The 19,088-nt window shown below is 39.4% G+C and overlaps 1 protein-coding gene across 4 annotated transcripts in view; it reads right to left on the bottom strand.

Moving 5' to 3' along the window:
- The window catches only part of BRCA2 (BRCA2 DNA repair associated), a 105,406-nt gene that overhangs the window by 4,245 nt on the left and 82,073 nt on the right, over positions 1 to 19,088 (bottom strand). For 3 of the 4 annotated variants that reach the window (XM_053563168.1, XM_053563170.1, XM_053563171.1), the window contains 5 exons: positions 16,386 to 16,507; positions 13,625 to 13,823; positions 13,221 to 13,384; positions 12,963 to 13,101; positions 330 to 574 (listed from right to left, as the gene is read on the bottom strand). In XM_053563168.1, the coding sequence (XP_053419143.1) occupies positions 330 to 574; positions 12,963 to 13,101; positions 13,221 to 13,384; positions 13,625 to 13,823; positions 16,386 to 16,507 (869 nt within the window). The remainder of the gene's footprint in view (positions 1 to 329; positions 575 to 12,962; positions 13,102 to 13,220; positions 13,385 to 13,624; positions 13,824 to 16,385; positions 16,508 to 19,088) is intronic. The other variant, XM_053563169.1, reaches the window with a different exon arrangement.

The following is a 19,088-nucleotide window of genomic DNA, read 5'->3' as shown; positions in this document are numbered from 1 at the left end:
GTTAATCTATATATTAACTAATCACACTGCCAACTGCTACGATTCACAGATGACACGTATTTTTCTTGTTACCCATTTCCAGTTTGCCTACATGGCTTGTATCTCTGAACATCCTTCTCACAGTATATAATTATAATTTCTTTCAAATCATTCTTTTCTTCCTGGTTGCTGTCATTCCCCATCTCATGAGGTTGATAGACAATTTATAACCAAACTGTCCCTCATATACTATTTCAACTATGCAATTTGCACAAAAGCCACTTCCTTGATACTTGACTATTAAAAAGGAAAATATCAAAATGTGAGGTAATGCTAAAAAGTAATTTTACCTCAATAGTATTTTTCATTTTGTTGAATATCTCTTGAAAGTGGCTCTCTTTTGGATTGGCAGAAAACATGGAAAAGTCTCCAGCAAATAAAGTAGGAATTCCTGATTTGGATTCTGGTCGCCACAGGAGGTTACTTGCAGCAATTAACGCATGAAGTTTAATAATGTCTTCATTGAGATCTATCCAAAATTTTATTGCTAATAAATTATGACATTCATCTGACAAATAGACCAAAGGAGCAAGCCCTAGAATTAAAAAAAGAAAAAATTACTGTGTATGTGTTAGATACATTTAAAAATCCAAGGAAGCTCTAATAATGCCTATTTATTTTGGTATATTCTAATGGCAAAAAAAAAAAAAATCAAATAGACAGCTGAAGTTAGAGAAAGCTCACGATTTTCAAAATGACCGGTTGTTTATAGTGCAATAATTTTAATGCCGATATGACAACGTTTTGTTACTGAGGCTGCATGGAAACAGGTATATTCATACACTGCCGACAGAAATACAGATCCTTAAAGCCGTTCTGGAGAAAAATTTAACAATACTTACCAAAGCTACACACGCATTTACCTTTTCACCCAGCAATCCCACTTCTAGTACTCCATTCTGAAGACAGACCTCCAATAATAGTAAAATATATATGAACAAAGTTCATGAAAACACCTGTGAATGAGGTTGCTCACTGAAGCACTGTCTGTAATAAAATATTGAAGCAGCCTATATTAGCTCATTCATAGGAGAGTTCTTGGTAAACTGTGGTACCATACAGTGGTATACCATGAAGCTACACAAAAGAATGAGGAAGACCTCTATGAAATGATTTCCAGGACACAGTGTTAAGTGAAAAAGCAAGAACACACACGAAAAGGTTAGGGTATGTTCTCCTTTTCATAAGGAAGAAGGGGATATGAGAAAACACGTACGTATCTGTTCATTTAAGAGGAAAAGAAAGACAGGAGGGAAAAACCAGAAACTAAAAGGACAGAGTCTGGGTGCGGGGGGTGAGGAGGAAGTGACACTTTTCTGACTCCATCTTTTTGTACAGGTCTGTTTCTTAGAACCACAGTGATATGTCACATACTCAATAAACAAACCCACTCAGATATGAGGGAATCCAATATGGAATACAAATGTTTCCTAGCCTTGCTGAGAGGCTGTGGAAGCAATAATCCTCCGTAGTAGTGAGCACATATAGCAACCGGACCCTGGTTCTAAACACAATTCTTTACTAAAAAGGAACCAGTGTTCCTTGGAGAAATGGTTGATTCTTGAACAGAGGAAACACACAAGATGAACCTGCTGTGATGCCAAAAAGGAAGTACTAAACACACACACACACAAAAACAAAGTCTTTTTTTTTTTTTTTTTTGCAGTTTTTGGCTGGGGCTGGGTTTGAACCCGCCACCTCCGGCATATGGGGCTGGTGCCCTACTCCTTTGAGCCACAGGTGCAGCGCCCAAAACAAAGTCTTGTTGAAAGAACACAGGAATCAACCTGGAAAAGGTCCTAATGGCCAAAGCTAAAAACAATTTGAACAACAAAATAATGAAGGTATTTTAATGTAAATAATAAATGTTCTTAAGTCCATATTGGTATAAATAAGCAAATAAATACACTGGGGGGAAAGCAACAGCTTTTCCTTAAAGAATTCCAATTAATGTAAAATGAAAAAGAAATCATTAGGCAAATACTACAGTAATAAGTATTACAGACAAAATCAACTGAATGGATGCTAAAATTAATGGGTGAGAATATGAGATGAAATAGGATTTGCAGTCTCAAAGAATCTCACCTCAGATGGTATTAACTACAAAGGGAAAGGTTATATAAGAGAGAAACCTGGCAGATATCTTAATCAAGTGATCATGATTATCGTTACCATCACCATGAAATACCATCATTAATCCCTTGATACAATGTACAGAGGACACAACATCATTTCTGGAGGTAATCTTGTCAAAAATACATACCTTCCTCCTAGTAATGAGAAAAAAGACAAACCCAAACTGAGGGAAATGCTACAAAATAATTGATCATTCTACTGAAAAGTATCATGACCATGAAAAAAAGAAAAGACTAAAAAATTGTTTAAGATTGGCAGAGACTAAGAAGAAATAATGCCTGAATGAAATATGGCATCCTGGTTAGGAGACTAGAATAAAAAAGCAACAGGCTGGGCATGGTGGCTCATCCCTGTCATCTCACCACTTTAGGAAGCCAACGGCAGAGGACTGTTTGAGGGCAGGAGTTTGAGGTCAGCATGGGACAACAAAGTGAAACCACTTCTCTACAAAAAACTAAAAAATTAGCCAGGTATGATGCCAGTAGTCCCAGCTACTCAGTAAACTGAGATAGAAGGATTGCCTGAGCCTAGTTTGAGGCTGGCTGTAGTAAGCTATGATCAGTCTGGACACTGGAGTGAGACCTTGTCTTAAAAAAAAAAAAAAAAAAAAAAAAGGAAAGAAAGAAAAGTAGTGTGAAAAACTTTAAGCTCAAATAAATCTACAGTGTAGGCTATCATTATAACAACGTTAACTTCCTGATTCTAAGTGTATTAATACTATGGTCATTCAAAAAAATTTTTTTTCTTTTTCTTTTTTCGAGAGAGTCTCACTATGTTGCCCTTGGTAGAGTGCTGTGGTGTCACAGCTCACAGCTGAAACTCTTGGGTTTAAGCGATTCTCTTGCCTCAGCCTCCTGAGTAGCTGGGACTACAGGCGCTCACAACACCCAGTTATTTATTTATTTATTTATTTATTTATTGTAGAGACAGAGTCTCACTTTATGGCCCTTGGTAGAGTGCCATAGCCTCACCCAGCTCACAGCAACCTCCAACTCCTGGGCCCAAGTGATTCTCTTGCCTCAGCCTCCCGAGTAGCTGGGACTACAGTTATTTATTTATTTTTTTTGTACAGACAGAGTCTCACTTTATGGCCCTCGGTAGAGTGCCATGGCATCACACAGCTCACAGCAACCTCCAACTCCTGGGCTTAAGCGATTCTCTTGCCTCAGCCTCCCCAGTAGCTGGGACTACAGGCGCCTGCCACAACGCCCAGCTATTTTTTGGTTGCAGTTCAGCCGGGGCTGGGTTTGAACCCGCCATCCTCCATATATGGAGCCGGTGCCTTACCGACTGAGCCACAGGCGCCGCCCAACACCCAGTTATTTTTGGTTGCAGTTGTCATTTTTGTTTAATGGGCCAGGCTCAAACCCACCACCGAGCTATGGGTGCTGAGCCTCAAGCAAGATGTTAATAATAGGAGAAGCTGGGTAAAGAATATTTGGAAAGTGTATTATTTTGTAAATTTTTGAAGTTTTTGAATTAGTTCAAATGAAAAGTTATAAAGGGTCAGTGAATTAGGTATGACTGAGGCTAAGAAGGTGGGGCTGGTGTAGGCAACTGAGCATTCAAACCTATTACTGACAGTTTTTTTTTTTGTTTTGGTTACTCTGAGGATTACCTGTCCCTTGTAGACAATAGGGGTCTCAGAATGCCCACAGGACAAAAGTCCACGTGACGAGTGCTAAAACAGCCAAACCCACAAAATGCTACAAAAGCTGGAGGAAGAAAGGTCTCACCCAGAACGAAAGCATCTGCCTAGGAAGGTAACATTTGAGCTGAATAATGCCTCAAAAGAATTCATCAAGCAAGGGAGAAAAGAGAATTCTAGGGTAAGCGAAGGATATTTTTAAAAATGGGAAGCATTAAGTGCCATAGCACATCAGGAATATGAAATTGTACAGTTCAGGGCAGGCACAGTGGCTCATGTCTATAATCCCACACTTTGGGAGGCTGAGGTGGGTGGATCCCTTGAGCTCAGGAGTTGGAGACCAGCCTGAGCAAAAGCAAGACCCTGTCTTTAAAAATAGCCCAGAATTATAGTTGGCGCCTATAATCCCAGCTACTTGGGAGGCTGAGGATCACTTCAGCCCAAGAATTTGAGGTTGCTGTGAGCTATGACACCACAGCACTCTACCAAAGGTGACAGAGACTGTCTCAGAAAAAAAAAGAAACTGTATAAAGTTGAGTTGTGCAGGGTGGTGGCTTAAGGCAGGGAAGTTGGAAGCATTTTTTATGCAATATGAAGTTTAGGTTTCATTTTCCTTCTTTCTTTTTTTTTATAGTTGGGGATTCATTGAAGATACAAGAAACCAGATTACACTGATTGCATTTGTTAGGTATCGTCCCTCTTACAATTGTGCCTTGCCCCCAAAAGGATCACATACGGAGACCCCACCTAGGTTTCATTTTCTGTTTTTTTTTTTTTTTTGAGACAGAGTCTCACTTTGTTGCCCTCAGTAGAGTGCCGTGACATCACAGCTCACAGAAACCTCCAGCTGATGGACTTACACGATTCTCTTGCCTCAGCTTCCCAAGTGCTGGGACTACAGGCGCTCGCCACAATGCCCGGCTATTTCTTTGTTGCAGTTTGGCCAGGGCTGGTTTGAACCCGCCACCCTTGATATATGGGGCTGGAGCCCTACTTACTGAGCCACAGGTGCGGCCCCTAGGTTTCATTTTCTGAAGAACAGGGAGCCACCATAGATTTTAAGCTGGGAAGCGTCAAAATTAGATTTAGGTGTTAGATGACCATGACTTCTGGCTTAAGGTGGCACTTTAAAACTTCCTAATAAAATTTTCTTGGGCGGCGCCTGTGGCTCAGTCGGTAAGGCACCGGCCCCATATACCGAGGGTGGTGGGTTCAAACCTGGCCCTGGCTGAACTGCAACCAAAAAATATCTGGGCGTTGTGGCGGGCGCCTGTAGTCCCAGCTACTTGGGAGGCTGAGGCAAGAGAATCGCTGAAGCCCAGGAGTTGGAGGTTGCTGTGAGCTGTGTGATGCCACGGCACTCTACCGAGGGCCATAAAGTGAGACTCTTCTCTACAAAAAAAAAAAAAAATTCTCTCTAACACTTTCCATCAAATTAAAATAAAAGATTCACCAAAACCCTACAGAGAATATCTTGATGTAAAATTTAAAAGCTCATGATTAAGGAGACAGGTTGTAGATATTATCAAGCACAGCAAGGCTCAGAGTCTAATCCTCTTTCCAACCAAACTGGCAAAGTGACAATAATTTTGAGAATTCTATTATTCCTAAATCTAAGGAAAAGCAAACAGAATGGGTTTTACTTTCTTCTTCTGCTGAACAGAAAGAATGACAAAAAAATCACAGGAGAAAAAAAATCAGGAGACCAGGATTGGCTGATGGAAGTAAAGTTTCCAGGGTATTATAGGTTAAATCTGTCTCCTCAAAAGACATTGAAGTCCTAAGTCTTAGTACCTGTCAATGTGACCATACTTGGAAATACAGATGCTTAAGTTACATCCCAATAAAGCCATCACAAGTTAAAAATTTCGTAAGTTGAAAATACACTTAATACACCTGAGTCAATGAACATCACAGCTTAGCCCAGCCTACCTTACATGTGCTCGAACACTTACAATAGACTGTGGTTGGGCAAAGTCCTCTAATACAAGGCCTGTTTTATAATGAAAGTATTGAATATGTAATGTAATTTATTGCATGCTGTACTGAACCATGAGACAATAATTTAAGATTACTCACTTACCTGGGAAAAATCATCTAGAACCAGATATATATTCCAGGGATACAGAATGTATAATTGATAGAAATGCAAACATCCAGCCCTCATACAGCAATTAAGGGCAAAAACCAACAAATTGGTCTTGAGAAGTAGAGACCCAAGGATTATACCGGGTCTTGGCAGGCCTCCTCACCTTTTTTCTCGCACGTACCCTGCCTCACCACCATCACCTAATTTGGGACCATCAGAACTAATCCCATGTCATTCCCCACTAGAAGGGAAATCAGTCATCACTTGGTCTCCAGAAGACTTTGTATCTGGTCCTTTCTGATACACCTCCTTGGGCCCTCTGGAACTCAGTAAAACCTCTGTTCTCAACATGTCCTGCAGCTTTTCTCTCCACCGTCTGGTTGTAACTAAAGCTGGGCCCATGCTCCTGGAGGTGGGGACGGGGCACATGCCCTCTTCACTCTTCATTGCTGCTTCCCCTGCCCTAATAAAAACACTCAGCTTTGAACTGCAGGTTACCAGACTCTACCATTCGCTACTTCTCTTTGCTAAAGGCATCGACTAACCCCTGGACTTACTGACTCCCTTCCACTCCTTGAAGGTTTTAATTCATAACTATCATTCTGTCATCACTATGGCCATGTTTCTTGATTTCAGTATCCTCAAGGGTAATCCTTCCAACACCCTGGGTTCCCAAATTCTTTGTTTTCTTCTCCTTGAATGACTACATCCTCCATTTTCCATCAGTAACTTACTCCAATGAACATATACAAGACTTTATTTCTAGTAATTTTATCCCTCTAGAATCTTGATTTCAAAATATCTCATTCTTTTAACTATCACCTATGATCTTTCCAGGTCAGTCCCTCTAGAACCCTAACTCAAACAATCTTCCAGCTTCCCTGGGACCTACTTTTCTTTTTCTTTCTTTCCTTTTTTTTTTTTTTTTGGAGACAGAGTCTCATTATGTCGCCCTTGGTAGAGTGCTGTGGCATCACAGCTCACAGCAATCTCAAACTCCTGGGCTTAATTGATGCTCCCACCTCAGCCTCCCAAGTAGCTGGGACTACAGGCACCTGCCACAACACCAGACTATTTTTTGGTTGCAGCCGTCATTGTTGTTTAGCAGGCCGAGGGTGGGCTCGACCTGCCAGCCTCGGTGTATGTGGCAGGTGTCCTATCCAGTGTCCTACCCACTGAGCTAAGGTCACCGCCTACAGTCTATTTTTTATATCTGCTGTTTACTGATCTACATTCCATTAATGTCTCTTCTTTGTTCTGTGTTGTGTTTAAAGCCCAAGGTCAATTATCAAAATCTTTCTCTTACATATATCCCAAAATTCTTTGCCTTTCCTGCTTTGCATTATTCACCAGGCTAAAGTACAACCCCGTTTAAATCCCATTTTCCAGGCCAAGGAGGGTGGACTGCTTGAGCTCAGGCATTCAAGATCAGTCTGAGCAAGAGCTAGACCCCATCTCTAAAAATAAGTGGGCATTGTGACGGACGCCTATAGTCCCAGCAATTCGGGAGGCTAAGGCAAGAGGATCACTTGAGCTTGAGAATCTGAGGTTGCTGTGAGCTATGAAGCTATGAGGTAGCTTGGGCCACAAAGTGAGACTCTGTCTCAAAAATAAATATATAAATAAATAAATAAATCTCATTTCTAACTACTTAATTACCCACACCATCATAGCTGAACATGGTTAGAAAAATATCATATAAGCACAATACATTCACTTTATATTTATATTCATGAACATTAACCTCCCGTGGGTCCTGGCAGTCATGTTTTTAACTAGTCCATTCACTCTGCCAGTTTCTCATAGGATTCTTTCATGTCTTTCCTTTTTTCTCAAACCTTCAATAATTTTTCCTTCATTCTGACTCTCAACTGATGATTTTGTTCTCCATTTTGCTGAGGAAACAGAAGCGATCAGAAGAAGCCTGCTACAAGTTTCCACTTTGACATCAACTTTTATCTGTCACTCCTTTTTCCTCTGTGTCTAAGTATGAACGGTCTCTGCTGCTAAGGCCAACCTCGCCACACAGCCACTAGGTACCACCCCAGGCAGCTGTGACAGTCTCGTCTCTGGCTCCCATCTTCAACGCAATTGGGTCTTTCTCATCAACGCACAGCGTGTTCATCTGAAAAAACAAATACTCTCTTGATCCCAACTCCCCTTCCTGCTAAAACTTCATTTTTCTTTTTCTCCCTTAAACTAAACGGATTGTCTACAACCACTTTCTATAGTCCCGTCTCCGTTTCCTTTGCCCTCCTTTCATCAGTACTTCACTCCTCCTCATGCCGCTGCCCAGCCCAGGATGGAGTCTTAGTCCTCATCTCACTAGCCGTGTTATCAAATGGCATCTGACATACTTAATCACTCTCACCACTCTGTGATTCTTTTTAATCTTGGCTTTCACCATTCCTCACTCCTTTCATATTTCTCCCACCTGTTTCTTTTACTGGTTCTCTTGTATCTCCTCTTAGTCTCTGCCTGTTAACATCAAAGTGCTTGACTCAGGACTTGGATTTATTTTCTTCTCTATTCTCAGTCACAGTAACCTCATTTTGCCTCAAGGCTTTATTTATTTATTTTTTTCTTCAAGACAAAGTTTCACTATGTTGTCCTTGGTAGAGTGCCTAGTGCCATGGCATCACCGCTCACAGCAATCTGCAACTCTTGGGCTTAGGCAATTCTCTTGCCTCAGCCTCCCAAGTAGCTGGGACTATAGGCACCCGCCACAATGCTTGGCTATTTTTTGTTACAGTTCTCATTGTTGTTTTAGCTGGCCTGGGTCAGGATCAAACCCGCCACCCTCGGTGTATGTGGCTGTAACCACTGTGGTATGGGCGCCGAGCCAGCCTCATGGTTTTGAACATCATTTTTAAGTCGATGACTTACAAATTCATCTTCAAACCAGACCGTCCCCCTGAACAGACTCCCATGTATTCAGCTGTCAAGTAAACTTCTACGTCATGGTTAATAAGCATCTAAAGCTTAACTACCCCAAACTGAGCTCCCCACCTTTCCTCACATACCTGCTTTTCTTATGGTGGCAACTCCATTTTTCCTGATGCTTAGGCCACTCCACACTGTCCCTCTATCTTCAAAATACAAACAGAATCTGGCTAGATGCAGTGGTTGCCACCTGTAATTCTAGCACTTTGGAAGGTCGAGGTAGGAGGATTCCTTAAGCCCAGGAGTTCAGAGACCAGACTCAGCAAGAGTAGAGTAGAGACCCCATCTCTACTAAAAAATAGAAAAATTAGCCAGGTATTGTAGTAGGGGCCTGTAGTCCCAGCTACTCAGAAGGCTGAGCCAGGAGGATCACTTGATCAGGAGTTTGAGGTTCCTGTGAGCTAGGCTAGCACCATAGCACTCTAGCCTGGCAACAGAGTAAGACTGTCACAAACCATCTCCTCTCCCCACAAAACCAGAATCTGACTGCCTCTCACTAGTACCATTGCTTTTGTCTGTTTCATCATCTTTATTTTTGCCTAAATTCTTGTAATAGCCTCTAATTAGTGGTCCTCTACCTTTTTAGCACCATGGACCACTTTCATGGAAGAAGTTTTTCCATGGAGGGTGGTAGGGGCAGAGGCAGGGGGGTGCATTAGATCATCATAAGGAACACACAGGGTATGGGCAGAGCTCAGATGGGGATGTGAGCAGCTGTAAATATAGATAAAGCCTAGCTCACCCTGTCAGCACTTACATCCTGCTGTGCAGCCGGGGGAAATGGCTTCCCTCCCTTCTCTGTACTGTTATCCTCCTCCAGTCTATTCTCAACGCAACAGCCAGAGTGTTCTTGTGAACCTAAGTTGGACTGTGTCCCTCCTCTACTTGAAACCTTCCTGCGACTTCCCATCATTCTCATAGTAAAAGTTAAAGTCCACACAAGGACCCTTACACCACCTGGTCCTTCACTGCCTCTCCTTCTGGCTGTTACTGCTCAGTCTCTGGCCTCTGCCGATGTGTAAAGGCACCAAGCATCATCCTATGCTTGTAGCCTTTTTAACTGCCTGGAACATTCTTCCCAGATGTCCATATGCCTCAAATGTCAACGTTTAGAGAGGTCTTTCCTCACCTCTCTCTCTAAAATGACATCCTTCTTTCTTCCCCCTAACACCATCCCATCTTCCTTACTTTTTTCCCTTAGCACTAAGAAAACTGTACTACTTACTTGGTTTGTAATCTCCTTCTCCCACCATAACACACACTCCATGAGGGCAAGGATGCTTGTCTATTTTGTTCACTGCTATGTACCCAGCACTTAGAACACTACTTAGCACATAATAGTCACTCAACTGAATAACTAAATAAGTTACCTTCTCTCCATAATAACAATAAAATATGCAAAGACAGTCATCCAAATATGACCACGATGAAATAAAATAATATGGCAACAATGTGGCATATTAACATAATGAAAGATAAACCCACAAGGCATTAAAACACAACCAAACAAAACACAATTAAAAACAAGAAGAGCACAGCAAAAGACAAAGTGTAAAACAAGCAAGAAAATAAAATTCAACAAATAAAATTCTTAAATTCTTCACAACTGATTCATGCTATTAATAAAAACATTTACTGGCCGGGCACAGTGGCTCATGCTTGTAATCCCAGCACTTGGGAGAGGCCGAGGCGGGTAGATTGCCTGAGCTTATGAGTTTGAGACCAGCCTGAGCTAGAGCAAGACCGTGTCTCTAAAAAAAAAAAAAAAAAAAAAAAGAAAAGCTGGGCATTGTAGTGGCTTGAACCCAAGAGTTTGAAGTTGCTCTGAGCTAAAACGCCATGGCACTCTACCTAGGGTGACCAAGTGAGAAAAATAAATAAATAAAAATAAATAAATAATAAATAAAATCAAAGCTTGACTGTGACATGATAAATAGCTCTAGAAGATGAAAAGGAGTTTGGAGTATGAAAGAAATAAATTGAAAGGCTGGGCATAATAGCTCATGCCAGTAATTTTAGCACTCTGGGAGGCTGAGGTGGGTGGACTGCTTCAGCTCATGAGTTCAAGACCAGTCTGAGTAAAATCAAGACTTGTCTCTACTAAAAATAGAAAAATTGAGGTAAGAGGCTTGCTTCAGCCCAAGAATTGGAGGTTGCCATGAGCTATGATGCCACGGTGGCACTCTACCTCGGTCTCAAAAAAAAGAAATTGAGAACATCAATATATCATCACAATGCCTTTGATACATGATGCATTAGAAACAGCAAGAAATAAAATACCGCAGAAAATGAAATCATGGACATAAAAGACTGGATATGATGATGGTGAATAAAGATGGAAAAGACAAAGAAAAAAGCAGAGAAGGGATAAAATAAAAAACAAAAATAGTCTAACATAAAGCTCTTTGGCATTCTTAAAGTAGGGATTTCAAAAAATAAAACTCAAGATACACTCATAGACGTTATAAAATTCCCCTAAAATAAAGAAAGGACTATATCTACAGATTAAAAGACCATCCCATGTTCCAGGAGAACTGTATAGAGAACGCTTATATGAAAGACAGATTAATTTTGGACTTCAAAACATAAATCTTCAGGCATAAAAGAAAATCGCCTAAAATGGGAGAAAAAAATCAGGCCAGTCTGAGATCACTGAATGCCCAAAGAAAAGTTTCTACAAAGTTCTGAAGGAAGAGAGAGAAGTATGACCCAAGAATATTGTATCTAGCCAAGATAAAGTCTTAAAATTATGGCAGAAGGTACACATTTCAAACATGTGAGGACATCATGGAATATGGCATACTTGAATCCTTTTTGAAAAAATGGTAATTAACTTCAGACAAAAAGAGAAGGAAGGGAGAAACCACGGCACAGCAGTTGGTAAACAAGGAATTCCCTAAATATTTGAGACCCTATTCTGCACTACACACTGTTTTTTAAGAGCTGGGAATACCACAAAACCAAATCCTTGCCCTTACAGAGCTTATACTCTTCAACAGAGAGAATAAAACAGATAAATACAGATTATCAGGTACTAAAGAGTGCTATGGAGAAAAATGAAGCAGAGTAAAGAGAATAAAGAGGACTGTTATGAAGGTGGTCAGGCAAGGACTTCTTACAAAAAGGTTTCATTTAACAAGAGACCTGAAAGAGTCAAGAGAGCCAGCCATGTGGCTGTCTGGCAGAAAGTGTTTCTGGGAGAGGGGGCAGTGAGCATTTAGGCTCTGAGATTAGACAGCAAGGAATGTATTACTATGGCTGCAGTGGAATTGGAGGGCACGTGCAAGGAGATGAGGTTGAGGTGCCTGGCACACAATCTATAATCAATAAATGGAGCCCAGGTACAGTAGCTTACACTTGTAATTTCAGTACTTTAGGAGGCTGAGACAGGAGACTCACTTGAGCCAACGAATTCAAGACCAATCTAGGTAACATAGCCAGACATTACTTGTACAAAAAATTAAAAATTTAGCCAGGTGTGTGCAGTCCCAGCTACTTGGGAAGTTGAGACAGTAAGATTGCTTAAGCCCAGGAGTTGGAGGTTGCAGGGGGTTAGGACTGTACCACTGCATTCCATCCTGGATGACAGAGCAAGACTTCATTTCCTATAAATAAGTAAACAAATAAATAAATAAATGGAAGGCTTTGTGCTTAAAGTAGAAATCTAAGCTGGGCCTTGACATGGTTTTACAGATAAAATACATGGAAAGAGGAATGTGCTATGTCCTATTTAGGAATAAAATACAGATTAACTTAGCTAAGATGCTGGTAAGCAGTAAAAGCTGAAGGTGTTTGAGGTTTGAATTTCAGCTAACCGCACAGGTAGATTATATTTATTTTCCTCATAATTACTGATATGTTGCAAAAACTTTTTAGCAATTAAAAAAATTAAATAGCACAGAATGTGATGTAAATTGTTAGCTTGAAATAATGCAGAATTGCTTTTCATTAATAATCAGAGCTTGTAAAAAGAAACTTACTTTCAAATCCCTAGTTAGCAAATTTTCAGCTGGTAGCTCCAACTAATCACATGGAAGACAAATTATAAAAGGCAATGCTTTTCAAAAGAATCAATGAAATGCTACAATTAAAGACGCTGTGGGTTACCTGTTTTTTTCACAACAGAAACTACAACTCCTATTAGGTCCACCTCACAACAAGGTGGCTGAAAGTCTGGATCTAATAATCTGTTGAAGTGAAGGGGCTCCCTTGGCTGGTAAACTTGGAATAAGATTTCATCTGAAGCCTACAAAAAGCAAAACAAAACATTTAATACATGAAGAGTCTATAAGCTAATGTGTATTTGTCAAAAGTGAAATATTATTATGAAAAAAGGGAAGAAAAATTATAATTAAAGATTTGTACCGGTAGTTCCTGATACTGAGTTTTTTTTGTTGCTGCTAATTGGATGTTAGCTTTTTCAGATTTAATTTTAGATTTTGATGTTGCAAGATGATAGATTCTGTATCTCTTTCCCTCTGTTAACAGGGAATATAATTCTGTTGATGGACACCAGATACTCAATGTTACTGTTTAGAGAAGGATAAAAAAGATACAATGGGAAGAATTGATCATCATTAAAATTGTTATTTAAAAATAAATACAGATAATAAAGATCTAAGGATTATATTATCACTTTGTGGGCACTGATAGTCCATTTTGTTCCTCTGATATACACCAACTTTAAACTTTATCTAGCATTTGTAATCATTTCTAAGATTATTTTTAATTTAACAAGAGCAATAAAAACAAAACATGTACACACTGACCTGAATCTTTTTCTTTTTTTGCATAGCTTACGATACGCAACTTCCACACAGTTGTAACATCCCTTGATAAACCTTGTTCACCTTGTTCAGCAGATTTCATGGCCTTCCTGAATTCCAACTGGATCTGTGCTTGTTTCTTATCATTCAACATTTGCCTATGATTATTCAAGGCTCTTAACTGCTCTTCACTGAAATAACACTATGACCATTTAACACATTGGGATAGAAAGCGAACAAAAGACAATATTGGAATAAAAAACAAACAAAACAAAAAAGTCTCATTATTATAACTGGATCACTCTAAATGGGAATAAATACAACACAATCAAGTTCATCTTAAGGGAGTAGGTTAATGTACTCAGTTTATTACATAATATCCTCTGGTGTCTCAACCTATTTCCCTATGGCAAAAACAATCCCCTAATTTTAAAGGTACTCTAATAATCATAATTGCCACTACATACATCATATATGACTAACATTTAGATGCAGATGCTCATTATACTTGAGAAACAGATGTTATGTATGGTAAATTCATTAATCCATTTAATTTTCACAACAGTCCTATGAGGTGAGTACCATTATTGTTACATCATAGATGAGAAAACTAAGGCACAAAGAAAATAACTTCCACAGGCCACATAGGGAGAAGCTGGCTCAAGAACCTTCATTCTAAGCCCTTGTAGTACAATTTCATGAAATCACTGAAACAGGAGATACAATTTAAAACTGGCATGTACTACAAACATTTTTGTCTTTTTCTCTATACTTCTCTCCTACTCAGTTAAGCAAATTCCTGCCTGTACCTCTTGGGAATCTAAGACAGTGTTAACAAAAATAAATACATGAATAAATAAATAAAATAGGAAACAAAATCTAGACATATAACATGCTAGACTGCTACTGCCTCACACCTCATAATACTCTAATCTACACTGGGAAGAATATACAATCTCTGTACCCTGCAAAGGTCTTTCAAAAGAGGCAAATGATGTTTAAACATAATTTTTAACATTTTCCATTTACCACTGTCATTGAAAACAAATTCTAAGATGCCTATTTTAGAAATTGATGGTTATATTCCCAAGAACTATAATAACTTTACCTAAGTCAAATCTCATGGAATTATAAATCCTTAGAACTCTTAGAGATAACCTACTCTGAAGTTGTCCCTTGAGAGAAGGCGAGAATGAGGCAACAAATCACTTGTTCAGTTACAGAGTAGCAGGACCAGGTCTAAAATTTAGGCCTACAAACTTATTCAGCCTCCTTTGTTCCTCCTTATAATATTAGTAAATTCTATGAAGGAAGCCACACTGTAAGATAGAAACAAATAACTTTGTGGGAAAGCGTAATAAAGGCTTAACATACAGACTTTTGGGAAGAATACTCACAGGATTTAAAACTGGACTCACTTCTCAAAGGGAGAGTCCATGTTGCAACATTTGAGAATAGGAGGAAATTCTATTCAGAATAGCACTGCTGGCTTGGTGCCTATAGCTCAGTGGCTATACTTTCTCAAGTATAATGAGCATCTGCATCTCGCTAGCCATATGCACCAGAGCTGGCGGGTTCAAACCCACCCCAGGCCTACCAAACAACGACAACTACAACAGCAACAACAAAAATAGCTGTTGTTGCAGGTACCTGTAGTCCCAGCTACTTGGGAGGTTGAGGCAAGAGAATCGCTTAAGCTCAAGGGCTGGAGGTTGCTGTGAGCTATGACACCATGGCATTCTACCCAGGATGACATAGTGAGACTCTGTCTTAAAAAAAAAAAGACTAGCCCTGCTCACATTACTGATGAAGTACTGTTTATTTTGTAGTCCCACTCTTTAAGAAAGTTAATGCTATATTCACAAGGTTTATTAAATCAAATAAAATTAATCAATAAACAGTCCATAGTTTTAGTAAAATATTTCCTCCTTCTCCTTTCTATCTAGAAAACTAATCCTAGAATTTGCATTAAGGTGTTTATAAACTTAGTTTAGGACATAATTTATCTTAATACATGAAATAATATTCTAATAACTATAACTAACATTTATATGGAAATTTTATATATTAACCTAATTTGATCATAAAAAGATTTTATATCCACTTTATAGCCATTTTATTCCCATTTGCCTAATTAATACTGATAAATAGCAGAGCTATTTATGATTCTGAAGGCTATGCTATTTCTAACATAGTTTAATGCTTCGGAATCATTTGTGACTTAGTGCCTGAGGTCCCAGCTACTTGGGAGGCTGAGGCAAGATAATCGCTTAAGTCCAAGAGTTTGATGTTGTTGTGAGCTGTGACTCCATGGCACTCTGCCAAGGGCGACATAGAAACACTCTATCTCAGAAAAAAAGAAAGAAGCTCTAGGTAGAACCCGAGAAAGAGCTAAGAACATGGAAACTAAGCTAGTGCTTTGAAGATATTTGTTTTATCTTTAAACAAGTTTTGCCTATTTTTAAACTACATTTAATACATAAAATTCCTCCTGGAAAAAAACAAAACAAAAACCATATATACATAAATAAAAAATTTTATATATATCTATCTATATAAATAAAAAAATTCTTGACCCATTCCCATCCTCCACTTGGTAAAAACTGAAAATTACCACACTGGTTTGGAAAATCTCTGAGATCACCGAGGACCCCAGCAACGTACATGTCAACATTCTGCTTCCTGTAATGATCAGGGAGAGAATATACTTCCCACCTTAAAGGATGAAGATCAAAGTTCATTATCTGCCCTCTTCCTCTCTCACCTCAAGGTAACTTGGATCTGGTGCATTTTTCACTGCTTCATAAAGCTCTGCGCCGTCTTGCAGAGCATGGACTTGCTGTCTTGTTAGTGCACGGGATGCTGTATGTTGTTTTGTGGTGTTTTCTAGGGGGAAGAAAGGCATCACTAAATCAGCTAAACCAAAATGAAAAACAATCCTTAAATTGGAGAGGATCAAGCAAAAAATACCCAAAGAAGAACAATTAAAAAATGAACCATTTGGCTCGGCGCCTATAGCTCAGTGGCTGGAGTGCCAGCCATATACACAGGGGCTGGCGGGTTCGAACCCAGTCCAAGCCTGCTAAACAACAACGACAACTACAACAAAAAATATAGCCAGGTGTTGTGGCGGGCGCCTGTAGTCCCAGATACTTGGGAGGCTGAGGCAAGAGAATTGCTTAAACCCAAGAGTTGCTGTGAACTGTGACGTCACAGCACTCTACCGAGGGCAACATAGTGAGACTCTGTGTCAAAACAAACAAAAAACCCCGATTTATCTGCTAAGTTTTCTAAGAAAATTTAATATGGTCAAAGAAAAAGTCAGAGTTTACTGAGAGTAATTAGCATATTAAGTACAAGCATACTTGATTGATAAGCATTTCACTTTGCACAGCACCCAGTTGCATGTTTGTGGCATCCTGTGTCAAGCAAGCCTATTGCCACCCTTTCCCCAACAGGATATGCTCATTTTGTGTCCGTCACATGTTGGTAATTCTCATGAAATTTCAAACTATTTCATCCCTATGATAAAATCTGTTATGGTGATCTGTGATCAGTCATCTGTGATGTTACTGTTGTAACTGTTTTGAGGTGCCACAAGCAACGCCTATACTTGTATGAGATGGTAAACTTTAATAAATGTTTTGCGTGTTCTGACTCTTCCACCAGCTGGCCATTACCCCATGTCTTTCCCTCTCTGTGGGCATCCCTAGGCCCTGAGACACAATATTACAGTTAGGCCAATTAATAACCTTACAATGGCCTCTAAGTATTCAAGTGAAAGGAAGTGCCACACGTCTCCCCCTTTAAAATCAAGATACAAATGATTAAGTTTGGTGAGGAAAACATGTTGAAAGCTGAGACAGGGCAAATGCTGGGCCTCTTGTGCTAAGCAGTTAGCCAAATTATTAATGCAAAGGAAAAGTTCTTGAAGAAAATTAAAAGTGCTACTCCAGTGAATTAATGAATAATCAGAAAGCAAAACAGCCTTGTTACTGTTACAGAAAAAGTTTGAGTGGTCTGGATAGATCACACCAGTCACAACATTCCTTTATGCCCAACCCTAATCTAGAGTAAGGTCCTAAGTCTCTTCAATTCCATGAAGGCTGAGCAAGGCAAGAAAGCTGCAGGAGAAAAGTCTTAAGCTAGCAGAGGTTGGTTCCTGAGGCTTAAGGGAAGAAGGCATCTCTATAACATAAAAGTGCAGGTCAAGGCAGCAAGTGCTAATGGGAAGCTGCAGCAAATTATCCAGAAGATCTACCTAAGATCACTGATAAAGGCAGATTCACTAAACTACAGATAATTCAATGTAGATGAAACAGTCTCATATTGGAAGAAGATGCTATCGAGGATTTTTATAGTTAGAGAAGTCAATTCCTGGTTTCAAAGTTTCAAGGGACAAGCTGACTCTCTTGTTAGGGACTGGCAGCTGGTGACTGAAGTTGAAACAAATGCTCATTTACCATTCTAAAAATCCTAGGGCCCTTAAGAATTACGCTAAATCTGCCTATATTCTAGAAATGGAAAAATAAATCCTGGATGACAGCACATCTGTTTACAGCATGATTTACTGAATATTTTAAGAACACTGTTGAGAGCTATTGCTCAGACAAAAAAAAAAAAAAGATTTTTTTTCCAAAATACTACTGCAGCAAATGGATCATGGAGTAATTTCAATTTTTAACCTAGGATTTAAAAAATACAGCTTGTACGCCTATCGTGCCATAGACAGAGATTCCGCTCATGCATCTGGGCAAAGTAAATTAAAAATCATTCTAGATGCCATTAAGAACATTCATGATACATGGGAGGAGGTAAAAATATCAACATTAACAGGAATTTGGAAGAAGTTGACTCCAACCCTCCCAGATGACCTTAAGGGATCCAAGATGAAGTCACTGAAGATGCTGGGAAAGAGCAAGAGAACTAGAATCAGAAGTGGAGCTGAAGATAGGACTGAATTGCTGCAGTTTCATAATAAAACTTGAATGGATGAGAAGCTGATGCTCATAGATGAGCAAAGAAAGTGGTTTCTTAAGAAGAAATCTACTCTTGGAGAAGATGTTGTGAACATTGTTGAAAAACAAAGGGTTTAGAGAATTACATACAAAAATTCATAAAGCAGTGGCAGGGTTTGAGAGGACATGACTATTGTCAAAGTTCTACTTTGGGTAAAATGCTATAAAACACATCACATGCCACAGAGAAATCTTTCATAAAAGGAAGAGCAAATCCATGAAGCAATCTTCATTGTTGTCTTCATTTTAAAAATTGCCACAGGCACCTCAACCTTCAGCAACTACTATCTCCATCAGTCATGAGCTATCAACATCAAGGCAAAACCTTCCACCCACAAAAGATTACGAACTTGCTGAAGACTCAATCGTTAGCACTTTTTATTAAGTATTTTTTAATCAAGTTATGTGGTTTTTTTTGGCATAGTGCTATTGCACACTTAACAGACTGA

This window comes from Nycticebus coucang, chromosome 15, assembly GCF_027406575.1.
Source record: "Nycticebus coucang isolate mNycCou1 chromosome 15, mNycCou1.pri, whole genome shotgun sequence".
Classification (NCBI taxonomy): domain Eukaryota; kingdom Metazoa; phylum Chordata; class Mammalia; order Primates; family Lorisidae; genus Nycticebus; species Nycticebus coucang.
Note: the sequence above shows the minus strand (reverse complement) of the source record. Positions and strands in the feature narration are given on the sequence as shown.